Below are 18,276 nucleotides of genomic sequence, written 5' to 3' on the forward strand. Positions count from 1 at the left end.
GTTAGAGAAGGAAGTTAATGTCCTCACTCTCTAAGACTCCCAGCCTCTGGCTCTCTGTGCAGGAAACAAGGGGCAGGAGTCGTAATTCCCACAGTGGACACCTGTGGCAGGTGGCCTGGGGACAACCTGGTGTCACGGGTTGTCCCCAGGCCCTGGTCACAAGCAGGAACTGCAATTGCAGTCATAAGTCATTAATCAGGTTCCCGTTGTGTCAGGTACCATATGGATTCAGAAGGGAAAGGGTATTTCTGCCTTCAGAAAGATGGTGATTGTTGCAAGTCAGACACTGTGAATGCGTGGGGATGTACTGAATTCTCTAGGCAGCCCTCAGAGTTGGTCTGACATCCTTGCAGATCAGACTGCAGAGGAAAGTATTGCTAATGCCTGTCATGCCATGGTTTTGTGAAGTTGTTAACATGGAAGGAGTTTGCAGGGGGGTATTGCTCTTGGTTCCTTTATACTTAGCAGCTGGCACTGCTTCAAAAGTATGTGTATAAAAATACTGAAATTGTCTTTTTTTTTGCTGCATATTTCCCCATCCCATTTGTGTGGCATTTATTCTCAAGGATTACAAATTCCTTGAGCTGGGAACAGTTTTCTCTCTTTGTTTGCCAGTCATAATTGGACACTGGGCTCTGAGACCTCTGACCAAGACTACAGTAGCAATACTAACAGCAATAATATTTTTTCTCTTTCTGCTCTTGTTTATTTTTTGCACACCTCTCAGTTGCATGATGAAAATCAATTGCATCAGTTTCACTCCTTTTATAATGTTATATTTTCAGTATAACATTGTTAGGTTTGCTGTAAATATGGATTTAAAGATAATGTTGACCCTCTCTGTACCGTTTTTACAAAATACAAAATCGAACCTGTAGGATATTTCTTTTTTCTATGTAATGGTGCTTTTTTTTTTTTTAAGTAGATTTATAAAAATTCTATTCTGTCTGGTTTCACAATATAAGAACCTTGATTTCCACAGTGGTAGGGCTTCAGTCCTTCATCACTTTGCCTGCAGCCTTAGGAACCTGACCAAGAGGTCACCAAATGACCAGATCTTCAGCTCTCTACCTGTACCATATGGAAGGCAGCATTTACAAGTGCCTGCCACACCTGAGGCTCAATTCAAAGTTCACTGTTATTTTTCTGTGGTCATTTTGTGTGAAATTCATGAAGACATCAGGTGTAGAACGTTTCTCTGTGACAGGCTTTTATATGTAGTAACTATGGCATTACTGTGATACTTATGCACCCAAATGACTTCTGAATTATGAACTTGTGAAATACTGGGTTAGGCTTTATTCCCACAGTCCTAGATTTGGCCATTAAAATTCTTTTTGATAAGTGAATAATTTGATATGTATCGATTACAATCCTCTCCAGTTGCCATTTCTCCTTTCTGCTGGCATGTTTCAAAAAGGTGGTGTCTTTTTATTTCAGTTTTTACAGAAAAATACTGCACTGCTAACCATGTGGATAAACTTCCTGGTCCTAGGGACTGGGTCCAGATTCTTCAGGATCAAATTAAACTGGCAAGAAGACGATTAAAAAGAGGCTCAGGTATGTATAAAAATAATATGAGGAACAACGTGTGAGTGTAAGATTAAAAGCTTAGAGCCTTGCTATCCACAGAAGTGTGTTGTACTTGTTCACTTTATGAAAACTGGACCTCTGACACTTAGGCGGTTTTTGTGTACAGTGTTTCCTTAGGTTTGGTATGGTAGCAAGTTTAGGAGCTGTCTTGGGAGACAAGATAACTTTTCATCTTTTTCTAACTCCTTTCCATTAGCACCCAAACCCTTCTTCCCAGAAGTCTGAGTCCTAAACTAGCTGATCTATCCAGGGTTGCAAGTAGAAGTTTTATAATTCCGCCTTTTTTGGTCTGACAAGCCACTCACTGCAATGTTAAGACATAACCCAGCTGACCTTTTCTCTAAACTATGTGTCTGGAAGGATAGATGAGTCTTCTCACATTCCTTGTGAAAGAATCAGCATCACTATAGCAGAAAAACCACCCACCCACCCACCCTGGTTGTGCCAGCAAGGTTCTGCAATACGTGAGAGGCAGCTTGCCAGCAGTGAGTAACAGGTAATCTAGGCAGGCTTTTGCAGCAAAGCTGCTCAACTTGGGCTGGGATAACCTGGGTGCTTGGGGCTGGGACCAGCCTTCAGTGGAGCTCAGCACTAAGCTTTCAGCTCCAGCCACAAACAACAACGTGCAGTCTCAAAATCCCCAGCAGAGTTCTGGGAGAGCAATATCACTTGATTGAGAGACATGTAATTATCTTATAAACCATAACTAGTCTCCTTTCTGTCTTCGTGCCTCCAATCCTAGAAGGGGCTTTTTTCCTACAAGGCTTCACTTACTCTTCCTCACCCTGCTGTTTCCCTAAGACTGTCTCAGGGTTGTATTTCTTGCCCATCTCTCCCTCGGCACATCTGACACTGTTGTCTGAGGCAGGTCACTTGTGCCAACCTCATTAAACACGGTCCTTCACTGTTGCTGTATTTAGCTGCCTGCCTTTTCCCCTCTTCTCTGCTGCCCATCACCACAATTAAGCGCCTGTTAGCCTCTGTTGGCTAATGGGATGGGAAACCTGATGGCTCCATGGGGGATGCTCACCCCGTGGTCCCTCGTGGTGAGCGAGACCACAGGAAATGTCCTCTCCAGCTCCCTGTCTCACAGATCCACTATTTTCTGTCCAAAGCTGCATCTCTGAAACACACACTTAGGCTGGCATCTGAAATCATTCTCCACAACGTTATTAATGCCAGGAGGGAAAAGCATAAGACTGAGGAAAATGAGAAACACCCAGAGACAGAAATAACACAGGGGGAGGAAAAAAGTGCAGATTATTCAGTAGCATAAGCTTCCCTGGGTAGAGAAGCAAACCAGCACTGGCCTTAAAAAGGGTTTCTTGTGTGTGTTGGGGGAGGGAGGACAGAGGGATACAAGATAATCTTGTTAAAGGCAGTGTCAGATTACTGGTGCTGTACAACAGGATTGCTTTCTGCCCCTTCCAAGGCTGCCTGTCACCCCCCAGGACAGGAGGGTGGAAATGGGATGTCAGGCTTCAATAAGGTGAAGGGTGCAGTGCAGGATGTGGGAAACAAAGGGTCCTTGGGCTGTCTGCAGACGATCCCTCAGGAAAGAGGATTGACCTAATTTTGTTTTGATTTTTATTTTCTTTCATCCTTTTTTATTTGCTTTTCTTCGTGCCTCTGCAGGATGTTAATTAAAATGACAATGACATTCAGCTTTTGCCTTTCAAATGGGGCCACCTCCATCTCTGGTCCTTGCTCAGGATGGGAGAATCTAAGCAGAGGATATTGTCTCTAAGCTAGCAAGACTGAAGGAAAATATGTGAAGCTGAGTATAGTGTGACAGAATCAGATAGGCTCCACTGTCTCTGCCTCCAAAGGGAAGGTAACTCGTTCACCTGTATGTGGATGAGTAGTGAGCAGCAATGTACCTGGCAGCCTCTCAGGTTTACTTGCTGAAAGAAACCTACACAGTCCCTAGATTGGTAGAAAAGCTCTTTTTTTTGTGTTGTTTAGTTTACTGGCCAATCCCTGAAGCGCCATGATTTCTCTCTGACTTGCAGCCACAGGGAGACATGCTCATTTCAGTGTAGCATAAGTGACTGAACACACCACTTGACCACCTGCACCCTTCTGTCCAATGCCACCTCCACTTGTGGCTTAAGCTTACCCAACCTGACCTTGCACTGAGGAAAAGGAGATGTTTCCAAGGCCTTTGTGACAGCAAAATGCTAGATCTGAGCAGAGAGGCAGGAGCAGACAGCTGGTTGCAGTAACGTCCTCATCTTGTTGAAGTAAGATTTGTTAGTATTTTTATGTTACAACTGTGAGCTTCTGATTTGAGTAATCTAATGCTGATGAGACGACAGATCCATCCAGTCCCATATTTTGTGTCCACAGATGGCTGTTAGCAGAAGCCTGGGGAGGTCTATAGGACTGGTTGAAATGTTTGCTAGCCTAATCTCTCAGCCCTCAGCAGCTTTATCCTGATGTAAAACTGCACAATTTAACTATTCATTGTGAAATCATGCCAAAATTGTGTGTAACTTACAGAGGCCGAAACAGGAGGGGAGGGCAGGCATGGAGGGAGGTTTGACCTTCTGGGAGAAGCTGTTCCAGGGCTCCATGTTGCAAAACTTAGCTTTTAAGAATCTTAAAACTGTGGGAATTGCAGCCACCGGGATGTGGGATTCATCACTCTTCTGGCTGAGCTGTTGAGCTCTTCCAGGCTGCCTGTGGCTGGTGGAGCAGGGGCTGAGCCTGAGTGAGTGTCCTCATGTCCACACTCACAGATCATTCCCTTTCACTTTTGTCTCTGCTTGCTCACTGAAACATGAGCTGAACCTGTAGGTATAGACTAAGGTGCCCAAAGAACAGATCTGAGCCAGCATTAATCTAACTTCGCCCAAGACTTTCTGAGCCAGTGTGTCTCCCTGCTGCCTGATCACACTTATTTATCTACATCAGTTCCTGGTTTGTCATAACGCACAGGCTTTATATGGAGAAAGCTTAAGATGATCCATTTATTTTACAGAAGCCACAAGACAACTTTTTAGTCAGCACTATGTTGAGCTAAATTTTAACAGCAGACGTATTTAAGAGAGGAGGGGCAGGCTTTTCATCCTTCTTGCCTTCCCCTGAGCCATTCAGTACATCCTCTGATTACTTCTTCATTTCAAACCAGGCAGTAAGACACTGCATTCATGAGCAGACCTGTCCACTTTATCCTGTGAAACATTATTTCAGTCTGAAAACGTAAATCCTGCTCTAGCTTTCAAGGATAATTTCAGAGAATCCCAGCAAATGAATGGGGTAGATCTGCTTTTCATACCCCTTTCTATAGGGTGTACTCCCATGAGTGTTTCCAAATTAAATGAAATCATGATCACTGGATCATAGATCCTGCCCAACTTCAACCTTATTTATCATGTTTGGCTCATCTCCTAGAATTAGGGACTGAAAAAGCTCCCTACTTGGAAAGCTAATCAAAAAAAAAAAAAAAACCTTAAAAATTCTGCTTTCTAGAAAATAGTTCCCCTGTGTAGATTTTGAAAGGTTGTTATCCTAAGCCAAATAAAAATTCATTTAAGTTCTGAATCAGTGACAATATTTTTCATAGCTGGAAATACTCTTTTTTTAATTTATTTATTTTGCTTTGGCTTTTTCTTAGTTCTTTTAGATTATTGCCTGAGATCTGAGACTTGAGTAGAGTTTTTTTTATTTGTTAGATCTGAGAATAAAGCTGTCACTGCCATTAAATTTTTATTGGCCTTGTTCAGTCTTTTCAAAATTTCACAAGTTGGCTGTCACAAAGGGGAGAAGAGACTGCGAGGTTAATGTTACAAGCAGATGTTTTAATTAAAATTAAAGAGTATGATAATATTCTTCAGCCTTAACTACTGGTCCCACGTCATGCCAACAGCACAGTGCACTGTAGCTCCATAGTGCCAGGTCTGTCTTCTCCCAGGAGAGGAGCTGAACCATTTTAGTGGATGAGATGGGATGCAAAATGGCCCTGGAAAGGAAGAAGTCAAAGGATGAGGCAGGTGGGTAGGTTTCCTTTCTAAAGCAGCATGAATTACAATGCAAAGTGCCTTTTAAGAGGGATCTTAAAACAGGTGAAATCAGAAGGAACTGACTGGCTGTTCCACTTCTGTGCCAGACACAGCATTCCAGCCTTTTCATTACTAAACTCTCCATCCATTAATAAGCAGCAGGTCAGGGGCCACACATCTGCCACAGTAAGTTCTTCCTCCCGTTTTATGTTTTGAAGAGCCCATGAGCCTTTATTCCGTAGCAGCTGTCCATGGTGAGACAGGAAAGCTGATGCTGTGTGGGTAATACATAATAACAATATGTAAATAATCACATGGTGGGATTCTTGGGGCTGTCCTGTGCAGACCCGAGAGTTGGCCTTGGATAGTCCTTGTGGGCCCCTTCCAACTCAGGATATTCTATGATTTTATTCTAATATTGCTGAAGTTACACAGGGTAGGAGCTGCTCGTGCAAAGTGATTACCTTGTGCATTACCTGGAAACTTTGGATTGCCCTACTCCTTCAAGGAAAACATGGCAGTGTTAGAAAACATGCTGAAAATTTTCAGACAGTATTAATTTAAATAAATGACATGCTGTGGCGCTTCATTCTTGAATTGTTGTTTAAAATTAGCACCTTGTTGCAGTGTAAAATAGTGGGAAAGAAGGGGAAAAAAAGAGTTTACTTTTTTCTTGGAAATGTGCCTTTTCTCCCATGTCCTTGTTCAAACTGCTGCTTCCATTGTTTAACATGAGCTTGGGGTTTTTTTTCTTTCTATTTCTCTTCTGATTCCCTGGTTTGTGCTTTTGACACAATATTTACATGCTGCAAGAGATCGGCAATACACACAGGGCCCAAGAAGGATATAGGATGAAGTCCAGCATGTGGTACAGTGTGTTTATGGCCAGTATTTTAGATAAAAACAGCGATATTAAAATGAGTAACTGCTGTATTCAACTCCCCAGCCCTGGGCACACATGTACATCTGTCCAAGGAACAAAGCAGCAAGTCTACACTTAACAGGCAGACCTGTGCGTCAGAAGCTACACAGTTTGGGGGGAGTCTAAAGAAACAACTACCAGGGTGGTTTTGCAAGAGCTACTAAACTCTACCTAAGCAAAGGACAGACAAGAGGCTCTGAATTCCCACAGTAGGATCTATTCCTGCTTGCCTTGTCTTGCAAGCTGGCTCAAGACAAGTGAGGTTTGGCTGACAGTCTATGGGTGCGGTTGTGAAAGGCAAACCTTCTTTCCTGCTTGGAATGACATGTGAGAAGCTGGTGTTTTATATCCATGTTTGGAGGTCAAGGTGTTTGTCATTCCTTTGTGTCGTACTTCACCTGGAGCTGCAGTTACACATCCAGTTTGATAAAACAAATTCTGGCAGCTGCTGAGAAGAGTGAGTAGCTCCCTGAGCATCTGCTGTGCTCCCACTCCCTTTCTGGCTCTGGCACAGGCATTCCTGTGGCCATGTTGTCAGTTTTTAACTGGATCTGGTCTTGGTGACTGTATAAACATTTGTGCTGGCACAAGGAAAGAGACCAGAACAACTGGTGGAGACCTGAACCTCATCTATCAGATGCCAGAATAAAATGGCCAGGTAGCTTCTGGTTCTGCAGAGTTGGAGACTCAAGTCTTTATCTTCTGAAAGCGAGGCAGTTCCTCACTCCTATTTGTTTCTTTCTGTATTACTGCCTTCCTCTGAGTTCAGTGTTAGCCAGGTGTAAGAGCAGTCAGGCAGAAAGGTGACCACGTCTCTAGTCCTACCTCAAGTGCCGCTGCAGAGATTTCCAGAAGAGCTGTCGCTTGAGTGGGCAGCCTTTGTTGGCACCAACCCTGATATTCATAGAGGGAAGGCTCTCCAGTTCATTGCCAGCACTCAGATCCAGCTTCCCCCATTTTCATAGCTTAGGTCCTTTCAACCCAAGGGGCCAGATACAGCTTTGTCTCTTGCATGTTGAGTTGCTGTGCCACAGAATCACCTGGTGCCGGTAGTTCTTCACGACATAGCTAGAAGTTGGCCTCAGACTGACACTCGAGATTTTTTAAGGTGTATATATCCTGCTGGCTGATTCTCAGCTGCTTGTTGCACGGTGCTGTCTCCTGCCTTGCACATCCAGTCCTTCCATCACTGAATCTGGTCCAGATTCAAACCAGCTCTTCCCATTTAGTGAGCCACCCATCCCTTCCAAAATTCAGCGTTTTCACAGGGAGCTGTACTGACTTTGTTTCTACCCAGCATGTCACCTTCTCACAAAAAGCAGAAAACAGTATCGATTCAAGGCACGGAGTCGCAGGTCTCTGCCGTGAACTTGTCAGGGCTCTGCATTTAAACCTCCTTCTGTGGGAGGAAAGCTGCTTAATGCTAGAGTTCCTAGTTTGTTTATGTTTTCTTTAGTTAATTAATTTTGCAGAACTGAGTAAAGACCACAAGACTAAAAAGTAAACTAACATCCAGGCACGTGGGAGACACAGCAGCCTCTTGGTCCAGGGATGGATTGCCAAGGGTTGATGGATTACATTAGGAAACTGGTGTAGATTAGGATCTGGATTAGTTTTTACAGTGTCATCATAAAGGCAACAACTCAACATCCTCATGTGCAGAACCATGGTAAAGATGACCAGGACACTTATCTTAGTTTCAAGTGGGAGCTGAATTGAGTTGCTCAGGACATCTGCAGTAGTGGTCAGATTTGATCCCTATGGATATTGTGCAGTGAATGGATGTGAGTAGATGTATATCCATCACACTGACCATGTACAGTGTAATTGATAAGTTTAAACTAAAAGAGGATTGATTTAGATTAGACATGAGGAAGAAGATTTTACAGTGAGGGTGGGAAAACACTGAAACAGGTTGCCCAGAGAGATGAGAGATGTGCCATGCCTGGGAACATTAGAGTTCAGGTTGGACAGGGCTCTGAGCAACCTGATCTAGTTCAAGCTGCCCCTGCTCATTGCAGAGGAGTTGGACTGTGTGACCTTTAAGGTCTCTTCCAACCCAAACCATTCTATGATTCAGTAATAATGGGCTTGTCCTTTATGATCTCACCTAGTTTGCTGAAGATCTCGCTGTGCTATAAAGGCCTTAAATATCATGCTGAAGTGCAAAAGACAAAGGTAGTAGGATTTTGGATAGGGCTTGTGTGGGTTAGGCACCAATTTCCTGTTGCACACCTATGACTTACTCAGGGTTCACATGCACCATCCTGGTACTGCAGCCTGACAAGTCCCTGCACATCTGCTGAGTGCAATGAGCTATCTTTATGCATACCCTTGGCCTCTGGCAAATGGGAGGTGAACAAATTAGGCTTTTAGCCTTCCTTCACCGTGGGCCAAATTAAGTCAAATGGTCTTGCATAAGCTGTGGGTTGCACAAAGCACGTGTGTGTACATACACAGTAATTGCCTGCATGGTTACGTGCCTCTTTTAATTACGCTGGGCACCCACCTGTGTCTTTGAAGACATTTTGCCCTAATAAATTTGGCCCCTGCAAAATGAACCTGCTTGTGGCCACAGGAAGTCTAGGTGCAGAAGTGGGGGTGTTCAGCCTTTCCCTGCAGGCATGGGGTGACGGCAGCTGTCGGAGGGTGGAGTTCCAGCCTGGGAGGCTCTTCCTCCAAGGTACCACTGGGGGTTTTCTTGTGACTTTATCAAACGATCGCAACTCCTTTTATCATACAGATACCCTGAAACCTTAAAAAGAGCAAGTGTTGCTCCATCCCATTGCTGGCAAAACTGCTTCTTAATACCCACCTCCCTCTTCTGAGTTTGCATTTTTATTATATGACCTTTTCCTCCAAGCGGTGAGTTTTTAACTGAGTACTTGCAAATTGCAGCTGAGGAAAGTAGATAGAAAATGCAAAATCACTCTACAGTCTGTAGCTTTTTAATCGCATTCCCCTATTCAGTGAAAGTAATGAGATTTCTTGTTTATATTTGTAATCAGCAGAGGCAACTGACTGTGATGAGAAGCCGGACATTTCTCTACTACAAACAGGTAAAATGCATTAAAATTTTTATCAGCCTCCAGTATGCGTGTTTGTTTATTTATGGCACAGAAGCAGTTTTCAGTAATCCTGGCTTGCCGTGTACAGCTGGGTAATTGCACACAGGACTCTCCTATCTAAAGTTTGGAGTGGCCTGTATTGAAAAACAAATGCATCGGAATCTTAACATTTTCCCCTCAATTTCATATTCATAAAACCTCAAGGTGTATGGGAGCAGCTAAGCTAATAAGGCCAGTAAGTTACCCTTCTTCTGCCAGATAGGGACTTGTGCTCATCCCTGATATTTCTGGGAGTACTTCTTATTTCTTAACAGAGTTATCAGTAGGGACAAACACAATAATTTGTAATGTGTTCAGCATCTGTTCGGTTGTCCAAGTTATTAGCAATAATATCTTGGACTCACAGAAGGATTGCAGAGATATTTATATGCTAGTTAAGTGTTGGTTTACTTATTCTTGGAAGTGCAGCCACCCTGCCTTAAAAAGCTTGACAGTTGCTAAACAGCAGCTTGGCTTTGTAGCTCTGTGGACTGGGAAATAACATATTTGTGCGCTGTTGCATTTGGTGTTGAAATCAAGACAAGCCAAGACTGAAATTTGAAGCACCCTCTCATTAAAAGTCAGTCCATCTATAGGTGCCCTGATGACAGGAGCTGAGCTGCCATCCTCTGAAGATGCAGTGGGGCCAGAGTCTGGGGAGATGGTCATTTCCCTGCATTTCAGAGTCATTTCCCTGTAATTTCACCGAGATGATGCCCCTTATCCCCAAAGCCAAATTAAAAGGAGGGAGGGTCTTAAGCAGACAAATAGAGTCAAGGATTATACTGCAGTTTTATGTTATTTCTGAGGTGCAACAATGAAGAGTGGTTGGAGATCAGCGATTCCATTGCTGTGAGGAGCAGGACAGGGCTGTTAACTGGGTTGCTGAGCACATGGCACAGTACCTGACATCTGTGTGGAGGACAGCAGACCACCAGTAACCATCACAGCATCTGTCTCTTGTGCAAGGGCTCCCTAATCCCTAATTGCCTGAGGGCTGGAGAAGGAGCTCTCGCACACCGAGGCTGTGTGCAGGAGCAGCAGCTGCCAGCCGTGGAGCACTGTCGGAGCACGTGCAGTTACTAAGGAGTAGGACCAGCGGAGCAGTTGGGAGGACAAGCAGCTTTAGTCTGGTTCTGGCATGGCCCCAGCGGGGGCTGGGAGCACGCGCTGCCTGGGATCTGCCGCGCTGCTTTCCTGGCCAGCCGCTGAATAATATTTCAGGGTACGCTCCTGACAATGGATGCAGGAAGCTCTGGCTTGAAAGGTCTCTTCCAAGTGACATCCTGTTCGTTTCTTTTATCAGGGAGGGAAGCAATTCCGCTGCGAGAGGACCCTCATAAAGGTTGCTAATGCGACGCAGTGTTATCTTTTCATCGCTCTGGTAATCACATTAAGGAGCAGAAGTAGCGGTTTGCTGCGCGTTTCTTTGAGCGCGGCTTCTGTAGTTACTACTTGTGTTGCACATCAGGGGTGGAAATGAGGGTGCTGAGAGGGTTGTGGTAGAGAAGGCAACACCCTTTCCTCTCCACAGCAAATCACCATTGTGGTATGCTTGCTTGTGCACCTTTGAGCATTCATGCATGCAGTTTCTCAGCTGGAACACTTGTTTGTGATTCGTACTACTCCATAGTACCCATGGAAGAATGCTTAAACAAACCAGACTGCAGATTGCACTGGGGGGGGGGGGGGGGGAAGTGATGCTCACAGGCTGTAAGCCAAGTGTTTGACTCACACCCATTATTATATGTGTGCAAGTGCCTCTTTATAGTACATACCCCTGTCATATCATACTGTTGTTGGAAGCAAAATATCTAAAGTGATATACAGACAGTATAATGACAGTAATTATTATGAATCAAAATACAGATGCTTTCTATCAAGGAATAGCAAAAGAGGCGGGATATGACTGTTACAGAGGTCTTTCTGTGTTTTAGTACAGCTGGTTTTATAAAGAAGTGTTACTGACAGATTCTTTAGAGAAGAATTCATTCAGGTGTCTTCTCTGTTTAGCTTGAAAAATCTTCAGGGAAAAGGCTCTCTGACAGTGTGTTTGTACAGTGCCTGGTGCAATGGGCCTTAGTTGCAGATAAATCATGGACTCAGGAAAAATTTCTTCTCTTGAAAGGGTTTTCCAGCATTGGAACAGGGTGCCCAGGGAAGCAGTGGAGTCACTGCCCCTGGAGGGATTTAAAAGGCATGTAGGTGTGCCACTCGGGGGTGTGGTTATTGGTGGGCTTGGCAGTGCTGGGTTAATGATTGGACTTGATGATCTTGAGGGTCTTTTGCAACCTAAATAATCCAGTCATCAGTGGTTAACCTGGTGTGTTGGTACAATAAAACCGGAGTGAATTGGGTTGCTTGAGGGGATCTCGCAGGAGACTGGATGGGGAGAAAAGATAGAAGCTATCTATCTGTGAATGGTTGCTGTCTCAATCTTCTGTAACTGAAAAGACTTGTGAAGGAAAAGCACTCTAGAGAGAATTATTTGAATCAATGGCAAATGTTGGTGCCAAAAAAAATGGAAAAAATCAGATACCTTTAATCTGTGTTTCCTGCTCTGTCAGTCCTGCTTATGACACTGGTGGCATAAAGAAGAAGATCTGGATATATGTGGAATAGCGATGCTGAATTGCCTCAGTCAGCACAGTTTTGGATCACACCCTCTGGCTGAGACTTCATTTGGGACACCTTAGTGAGACGTGTGGTTGCTCTCAGCTCTCTTCATTATTGGTGGGAAGAGGACTGCTTCCAAAGGGAGGGTCAGGTCAGCTCCAGTTGCATTTGGAGGTGTCTCTCCTTTGGTGCCCCCAGGACCAGGCTCTGAGGGCAGTTCACTGGTGCAGGTGCACACAGCCTGGTTTGAACCAGCTCCCTCTGTGCCCACAATTAGCAAAGTCCTGGGCTCTGAGGAGATCAGGGTGTGTTTTGTTTTCAGAACTCTCTTTTGGAACTCAAAGGCCTGGTAAAAAATGGAGATGGTATATCCTCATAAAACTGAGAAAGACATTTTTTCCCAATTATATTTTAGCACTTCAGAGCAGAAATGATGCTCCCATTGTAAAATCACCCTCCACACTAAGAGGGCCTTGGCTTTAAAGGCTGTTGATTGAAGGATGTTTAAAGTAAATTGCCAGAACTGTGGCAGTTAAACTTGCTGGGAACTTTGGTCCTTTGACAAATAAATCTCAAGAAAATACTAGAAGAATTTTCTGTTACAAATGTTATCAAAGCTCAGGTCTTGCAGAGTTCCAGCTTTTGCACCTACCAAAAGCTGAAGGCTGCATCCAGACCTGAGCTGAGACAGATCAGACAGCTCCAGGGGTAATTACTGCAGGCTAAATGGGAAGAGTGGGTAGTTTCCCGGTGATACAGGATACCTGGAAGGTGTGAGATAGATCTTTATCAGGATGACAATGTGGCAGCTTTTAGAATCTTTCTGTCTAATTTGGTATTGCAAAAAGGCTCATCTTATTTTGGTCTACAGTTTCTGTGAAGGATCTGAATTTTGTGTTTGAAAAGGAAGGCATAACCCATAAGTTCTGCATGTGGAAACAAATGTAAGCCAGCTGAAACACCCTTTTCTTGAATCCTTATCTCAAAAATTCAATTTGAAAGATATAGGCAGATATAGGACCATGAGGGAGTCCTCCTTGGACCACAGCTGAGCTGAGCGTTTGTGTAGTTTCTCCACGCTGGGGTTAATTTCAAGATGAGAAAGAATTTTGATATCCCTAAAGGAAGCTGAAACACTAACATCCCAATCCTCAGGTCTAGGGGTGATACAGCTTTGTGAAAAGATGAGAGCAATCTCTTGGTAAAGAAACAGATGATAAGAAAACAGCAACAATCCAATTCTATACAGGTTGTCTCCTTTTCTCTTGAAATACAATATCAAGAAAACGAAACTTGGAGGCAAAAAAAAAGAAAAACCCTTTTTGAAATCTTAAATATAAATCCTTTATTGTAATATAAATCTTTATCCTTTCAATGTGTGATTGTATGAGTCTTTGCTTTTCATTGGGGTGTATTTGCCTCTCAGGCTGATTGATGTCTGTCTTCTATTTGCCCTGTGTTCTTAGCGCTCTCGTCGTAATTCTTCTGTCCATCTTTTCATTGTTCTGTTTAGAAAAAGCGTATTCTTAAAGTGCTTTAAAAAAGATGGGATATAATCATACTGTGCACCTTTTATATATATATATATAAAATATATATATATATGTATTCTCCCATATGCATTTAAACTGCTGTGGAGTGTTTGGGTGGGTTTTTTTCCGAATAAGATGTCGAAGTACGTACTCCAGGTTTAAAATTCATGTGGTGCTTTTTTCATTTCTTCAGAACCTTAACTTCAAAGGGGTGAGCATCGCAGTGCAGTTTGTGCCAGAGCCTAGTGCAGCACTGAAATGGGCTGCACTGTGTGTTGTGTGAAAAACTTCCCTGGCAAATTTTGTATTCAAAAAAATCTATTTAATTTGATTTTCTTTAGCCAATTGAGCTCTACTCTAAATGGAACTCAGCAGCCACTGCCTGTGTGCACACCAGCAGTTCGGCCCCATCACAAAATTAAAGTTAAAACTCAAATACGTAATTTCCATAATTCTAAAATATCAACTTCTTTGTTGCAAATTACTGGTATGTTAAATTTTTATGGGTGTTTAACCTATTTCTTCAAACTCTTTCTCCCTCCAGGTAACCTTTTCGACACCACAACAGATCATCTGCTAGATGCAAACCCAGATTTTTCAGTTTGAGTTTCACATCAGTGTTCTTAGCGGATAGAAACACCCTCTCCTGTCAATAACATTCTCGCAAGCTCGGCATGAGAACTTCAGCATACTGGAGGATATGGACGTCCATACAGTTTTCCTTACAAGTTTGTGTTGTTTCCATGCGTTTTCCGTGTAAAACCGCCAGATTTCTTCACTGTTCTCCATCTCAATTAAAGGTGATTTCCCTCCATATCCAATGCATTACTGAATTAGTAGGGTATCCACTCTGAAGTCGTTCTCTTGCCTTTGTTTTTCCTCCATGATTGTATTTTTCCATGTGATTGTATGCTTGCCAGCAGTGTTTCATCTTAAGCCACGCAGAAGTGGTGACTCTTCCTGCCCCCAGGGACCAGGGTAGCATCTCTCTCCATCCTGAACCCTGGGGGCTCGATGAGCACTTGATTTGCTGAAGCTCTTCGCTTCTGCAGACCCACTTTTCCTTTCCTGGCTGCTGCGGTACCAATGACCAGTCATACACAGCTGTGATTAAAAAGTCCTTGCTGGATTTAGGTGGAAATAAAGCCAGATTCCTCCCAGCAAGACTGCAAGTTACAGCAAGGAGAAGCTATTCCTCAATTTCCCCTACATGGTCCTTGTGCAGTGGCTCTCGAGCCTCTTTGTAGAGCAGATTGCTGGAGGTGGTCATTCTCCCCTCACTGTTGCCCCCAGCTTGCCCTACCACCTCAATCTCAAAATGTGTTAATTTTTCAATTTCCAGGAAGCGAGTCTGCTCACTGTGATTTTTCAGCCACTGCCCTTGGTGACAATATTCACCTGTTTTTAAAAAAAAAAAGGTCACCTTTCGACTGGCACTGTGTTGATATCTCAGCAGCTGAGTGAATCGATCAAGAAATTGCACTACCCTCTTAGACGTGGAAAGGGTCGGTCCTTTCAGGTCAGGGCTGAGGTAAAACTGTACACAGCCCTCCATGCGAACCTTCACTTCTGCACCTTTCATCAGCACTAAATTCACTTTAAAAATGTTGGGAAAAAAATCTAGACGGTCTTGCCTGCAACACCTGTCAATCACCAGGTAGTTTGAGCATGTTTGCTGGAATTCGAGGGACAGCGTGCTAGAGCCTTTACCATTGTGTTTCCTTTCCCTGTGTGTATCTTAGGTATATTTGTTTTTTTTGGAAACTATTTGGCCTTTTGAGTGTCTCAACAGAAGTGCTATTACAAAGTGGGATGGTTTTCAAAATACTTAATCTTTTTTTTTTAACAACCCTAAAGCTCGTTTCTCGGATGTCATAGAATACCCACAAATAACACTGAAGCCAACGGGAACGGTTTGTTCTCTTGGCACCTGAGAAACCAGGCTCCCAGCCCTTCCCCACCCACCTTCCATGGACTTTTAGGAATGACCATATTCTCTCTGAAACTGTGGAATAGATTGAATGTGCACTGCAAACCTTAAATTTTGAGTCTTTCCTTCCTTCGTGGCTTGGAATTGCCTGCATTGGGCAGGGGGCTCCAGTCCATCGTGTCCGTATCGTAACCCTTCAGCAAGGAAATCAGCATTTTGTAAATTTGGAAGATTGCATTTGTGTTTACTTACTGTGACTACTGTTCAGACTTTCTTCAGAAATCTTTTTATAGGGTTTATTAGAGAGAAGAAAAAAAAATCATTCCATATTTAGGTAAAAATGTCTCAATCTTCTGTATATATGTTTTATTAATATGTAAATATTTAGATATTTTTAAATTACTATGTTCTTAATAAAGCGACAAGGGACTAGTTGTGAAATGGTGTATAACATTGTGTTGTGTTGCCGATCTCTGGGAAATCCTCTTTGTCAGTTCAGAAAAGAAAACCTACAATAAATAACTTTAATTCCATGTGCGTTCCTGTGTTCTGTGCTGGATTCACATGTTTTAGAGGAATTATCTGGCAATTAGTGGACTACACGGGGAAAAGTCTAGGAAAACCTTAAAAGTTTCCACCACAGTGCTGTTTTTCCAGCTGGCTCAGCCAGAAACCATGCTCCCTGCCAATCACAACAACATCTATCCAATCACATAACTCTTGAGTATTAAGTACTGATATGCTTGAAGTCTAATTTTACTTGAATTAGGTGCTTTTGTGATCTGCACTTAAAAGGTTAAGCTCTGCTTCTATGGAAACAACACAAGGGAAGGACAAACCAACACTCATAATTTGGAGTAGCGGCAAAGATATATGCTTGGTAATTCATTATCACACCCTCATCAAATGTTGTTTAGCCTTAGAAGATATTTCCTGCAAAAACACGTTCCTGGTAATCTTCCGTCAATTACAAGGAGCCAGTGGAGTGAAAGAGTGGCTCGCCACACCTTTTTGGCTTTATATAAGGAGTGCAAGGGAAACACTGCTGGTAAAAAGTCTGGTGAGAGTTTCCTTAACAATTTGGTGGCTGCACGACCCAGCTGGAGCTGGGTGCATGTGTTGCATCCGTGGGGCATGGCACGAGTTAGTGCAGGCCCTCCCCACTGAGGAGTATGGAAAGAGCATCTAAGCCATAGATCACAAGGTGGTTTGGGTTGGAAGGGTCCTTTAAAGTTCCAACCCCGCTGCCATGGGCAGGGACATCTTGCACTAGACCGGGTTTCCCAAAGCCCCATCCAACCTGCTCTTGAACACTTCCAGGGATGGGGCATTCACAGCTTCTCTGGGCAACCTGTGCCAGTGCTTCACCACCCTCACAGTGAAGAATTTCTTTCGAATATCTAATCTAAACCTACTCCCTTTTCCTTTAAAATTGTTGTCCCTTGTCCTGTCACTGCAGGCCCCAGTAAAAAGTCCCTCTCCATCTTTTTTATGACCTCACTTTAAGTATTGAAAAGCCACTATAACGTCTCCCCAGAGCCTTTTCTTCTCCAGGCTGAAAAACCCCAACTCTCTCAGCCTGTCTCCACAGGAGAGGTGCTACAGCTCTCTCATTATCTTTGTGGCCTCCTCTGGACCTGCTCCAACAGTTTCATATCTGGGAACTCCAGAGTTGGACACAGCATTTTAGCGGGGGTCTCATCAGAGCCAGTTAGAGGGACAGACTCACCCCCCTCAAACCGCTAGCCACGCTTGCTGTGATGCAGCCTGGGATACAGCTGGATTTCTGGGCTGTGATTTCACATTGCTGGGTCATGTCCAGTTTTATATCCATTTATCCATCCATCCCCAATCATATAATCATGGAATCCTTTAGACTGGAAAAGACCCTTAAGATTAGTTCCAGCCACTAGCCCAGCACTGCCAAGCCCACCACTAAACCATGTCCCCAGGTGCCACACCTACACATCTTGTAAATACCTCCAGGGATGATATCTCCACTTCCCTGGGCAGCCTGTGCCGGTGCTTGACAACCTTTTCAGGGAAGAAATTCTTCTTAATATTCAATCCAAACATCCCCTGGTGCCATTTCCTCTTGTCCTGTTGGTTGTTAGTGTGGAGAAGAGACTGACCCCCAGCTAGCTACAACCTCCTTTCAGGGAGTTTTCGAGAGTAACAAGGTCCTCCCTGAGCCTCCTTTTCTCCAGCCTAAACACCTCCAGCTCCCTCAGCCGCTTCTCATCAGACCTGTGCTCCAGACCCTTCCCCAACTCCGTTGCCCTTCTCTGGACATGCTCCAGCACCTCAATGTTTTTCTTGTAGGAAGAGCCCCAAAACTGAATCCAGGATCCAAGGTGCAGCCTCAGGTGCTGAGTACAGGGCAACAATCACTGCCTTGGTCCTGCTGGACACACTATTGCTGATAAAGGCCAGGATGCTAAAGTGTGGCTTTGTTTGGCTTGTTTTTTTTAAACAAGGGGCAGGTAAATACACTGTTATTTGTAACATTGAAGTGGAGCACTTTAAATTGTATTTAAGCTACAATTATGAGCAAGAAATGTTGCTGTGTGCT

General features: G+C 43.7%; 1 protein-coding gene across 6 annotated transcripts in view; it reads left to right on the top strand.

The window, feature by feature from the left end:
- Positions 1–16,241, top strand: part of BEND7 (BEN domain containing 7) — a 46,840-nt gene extending 30,599 nt beyond the window's left edge. For 2 of the 6 annotated variants that reach the window (XM_027639700.1, XM_027639704.1), the window contains 3 exons: positions 1,441–1,560; positions 9,528–9,578; positions 15,117–16,241. In XM_027639700.1, coding sequence (XP_027495501.1) covers positions 1,441–1,560; positions 9,528–9,578; positions 15,117–15,238 — 293 coding nt within the window. In that variant the 3' untranslated portion in view covers positions 15,239–16,241. Of the gene's footprint in view, positions 1–1,440; positions 1,561–9,527; positions 9,579–10,932; positions 11,011–14,318; positions 14,617–15,116 lie in introns of those variants that run through there. The other 4 variants (XM_027639701.1, XM_027639703.1, XM_027639702.1 and 1 more) reach the window with 4 other exon arrangements.
- The last annotated feature ends 2,035 nt before the right edge of the window (positions 16,242–18,276 follow it).

The sequence above is a fragment of the Corapipo altera genome, unplaced genomic scaffold (genome assembly GCF_003945725.1).
Source record: "Corapipo altera isolate COAL_440 unplaced genomic scaffold, ASM394572v1 1b, whole genome shotgun sequence".
NCBI classification, from domain to species: domain Eukaryota; kingdom Metazoa; phylum Chordata; class Aves; order Passeriformes; family Pipridae; genus Corapipo; species Corapipo altera.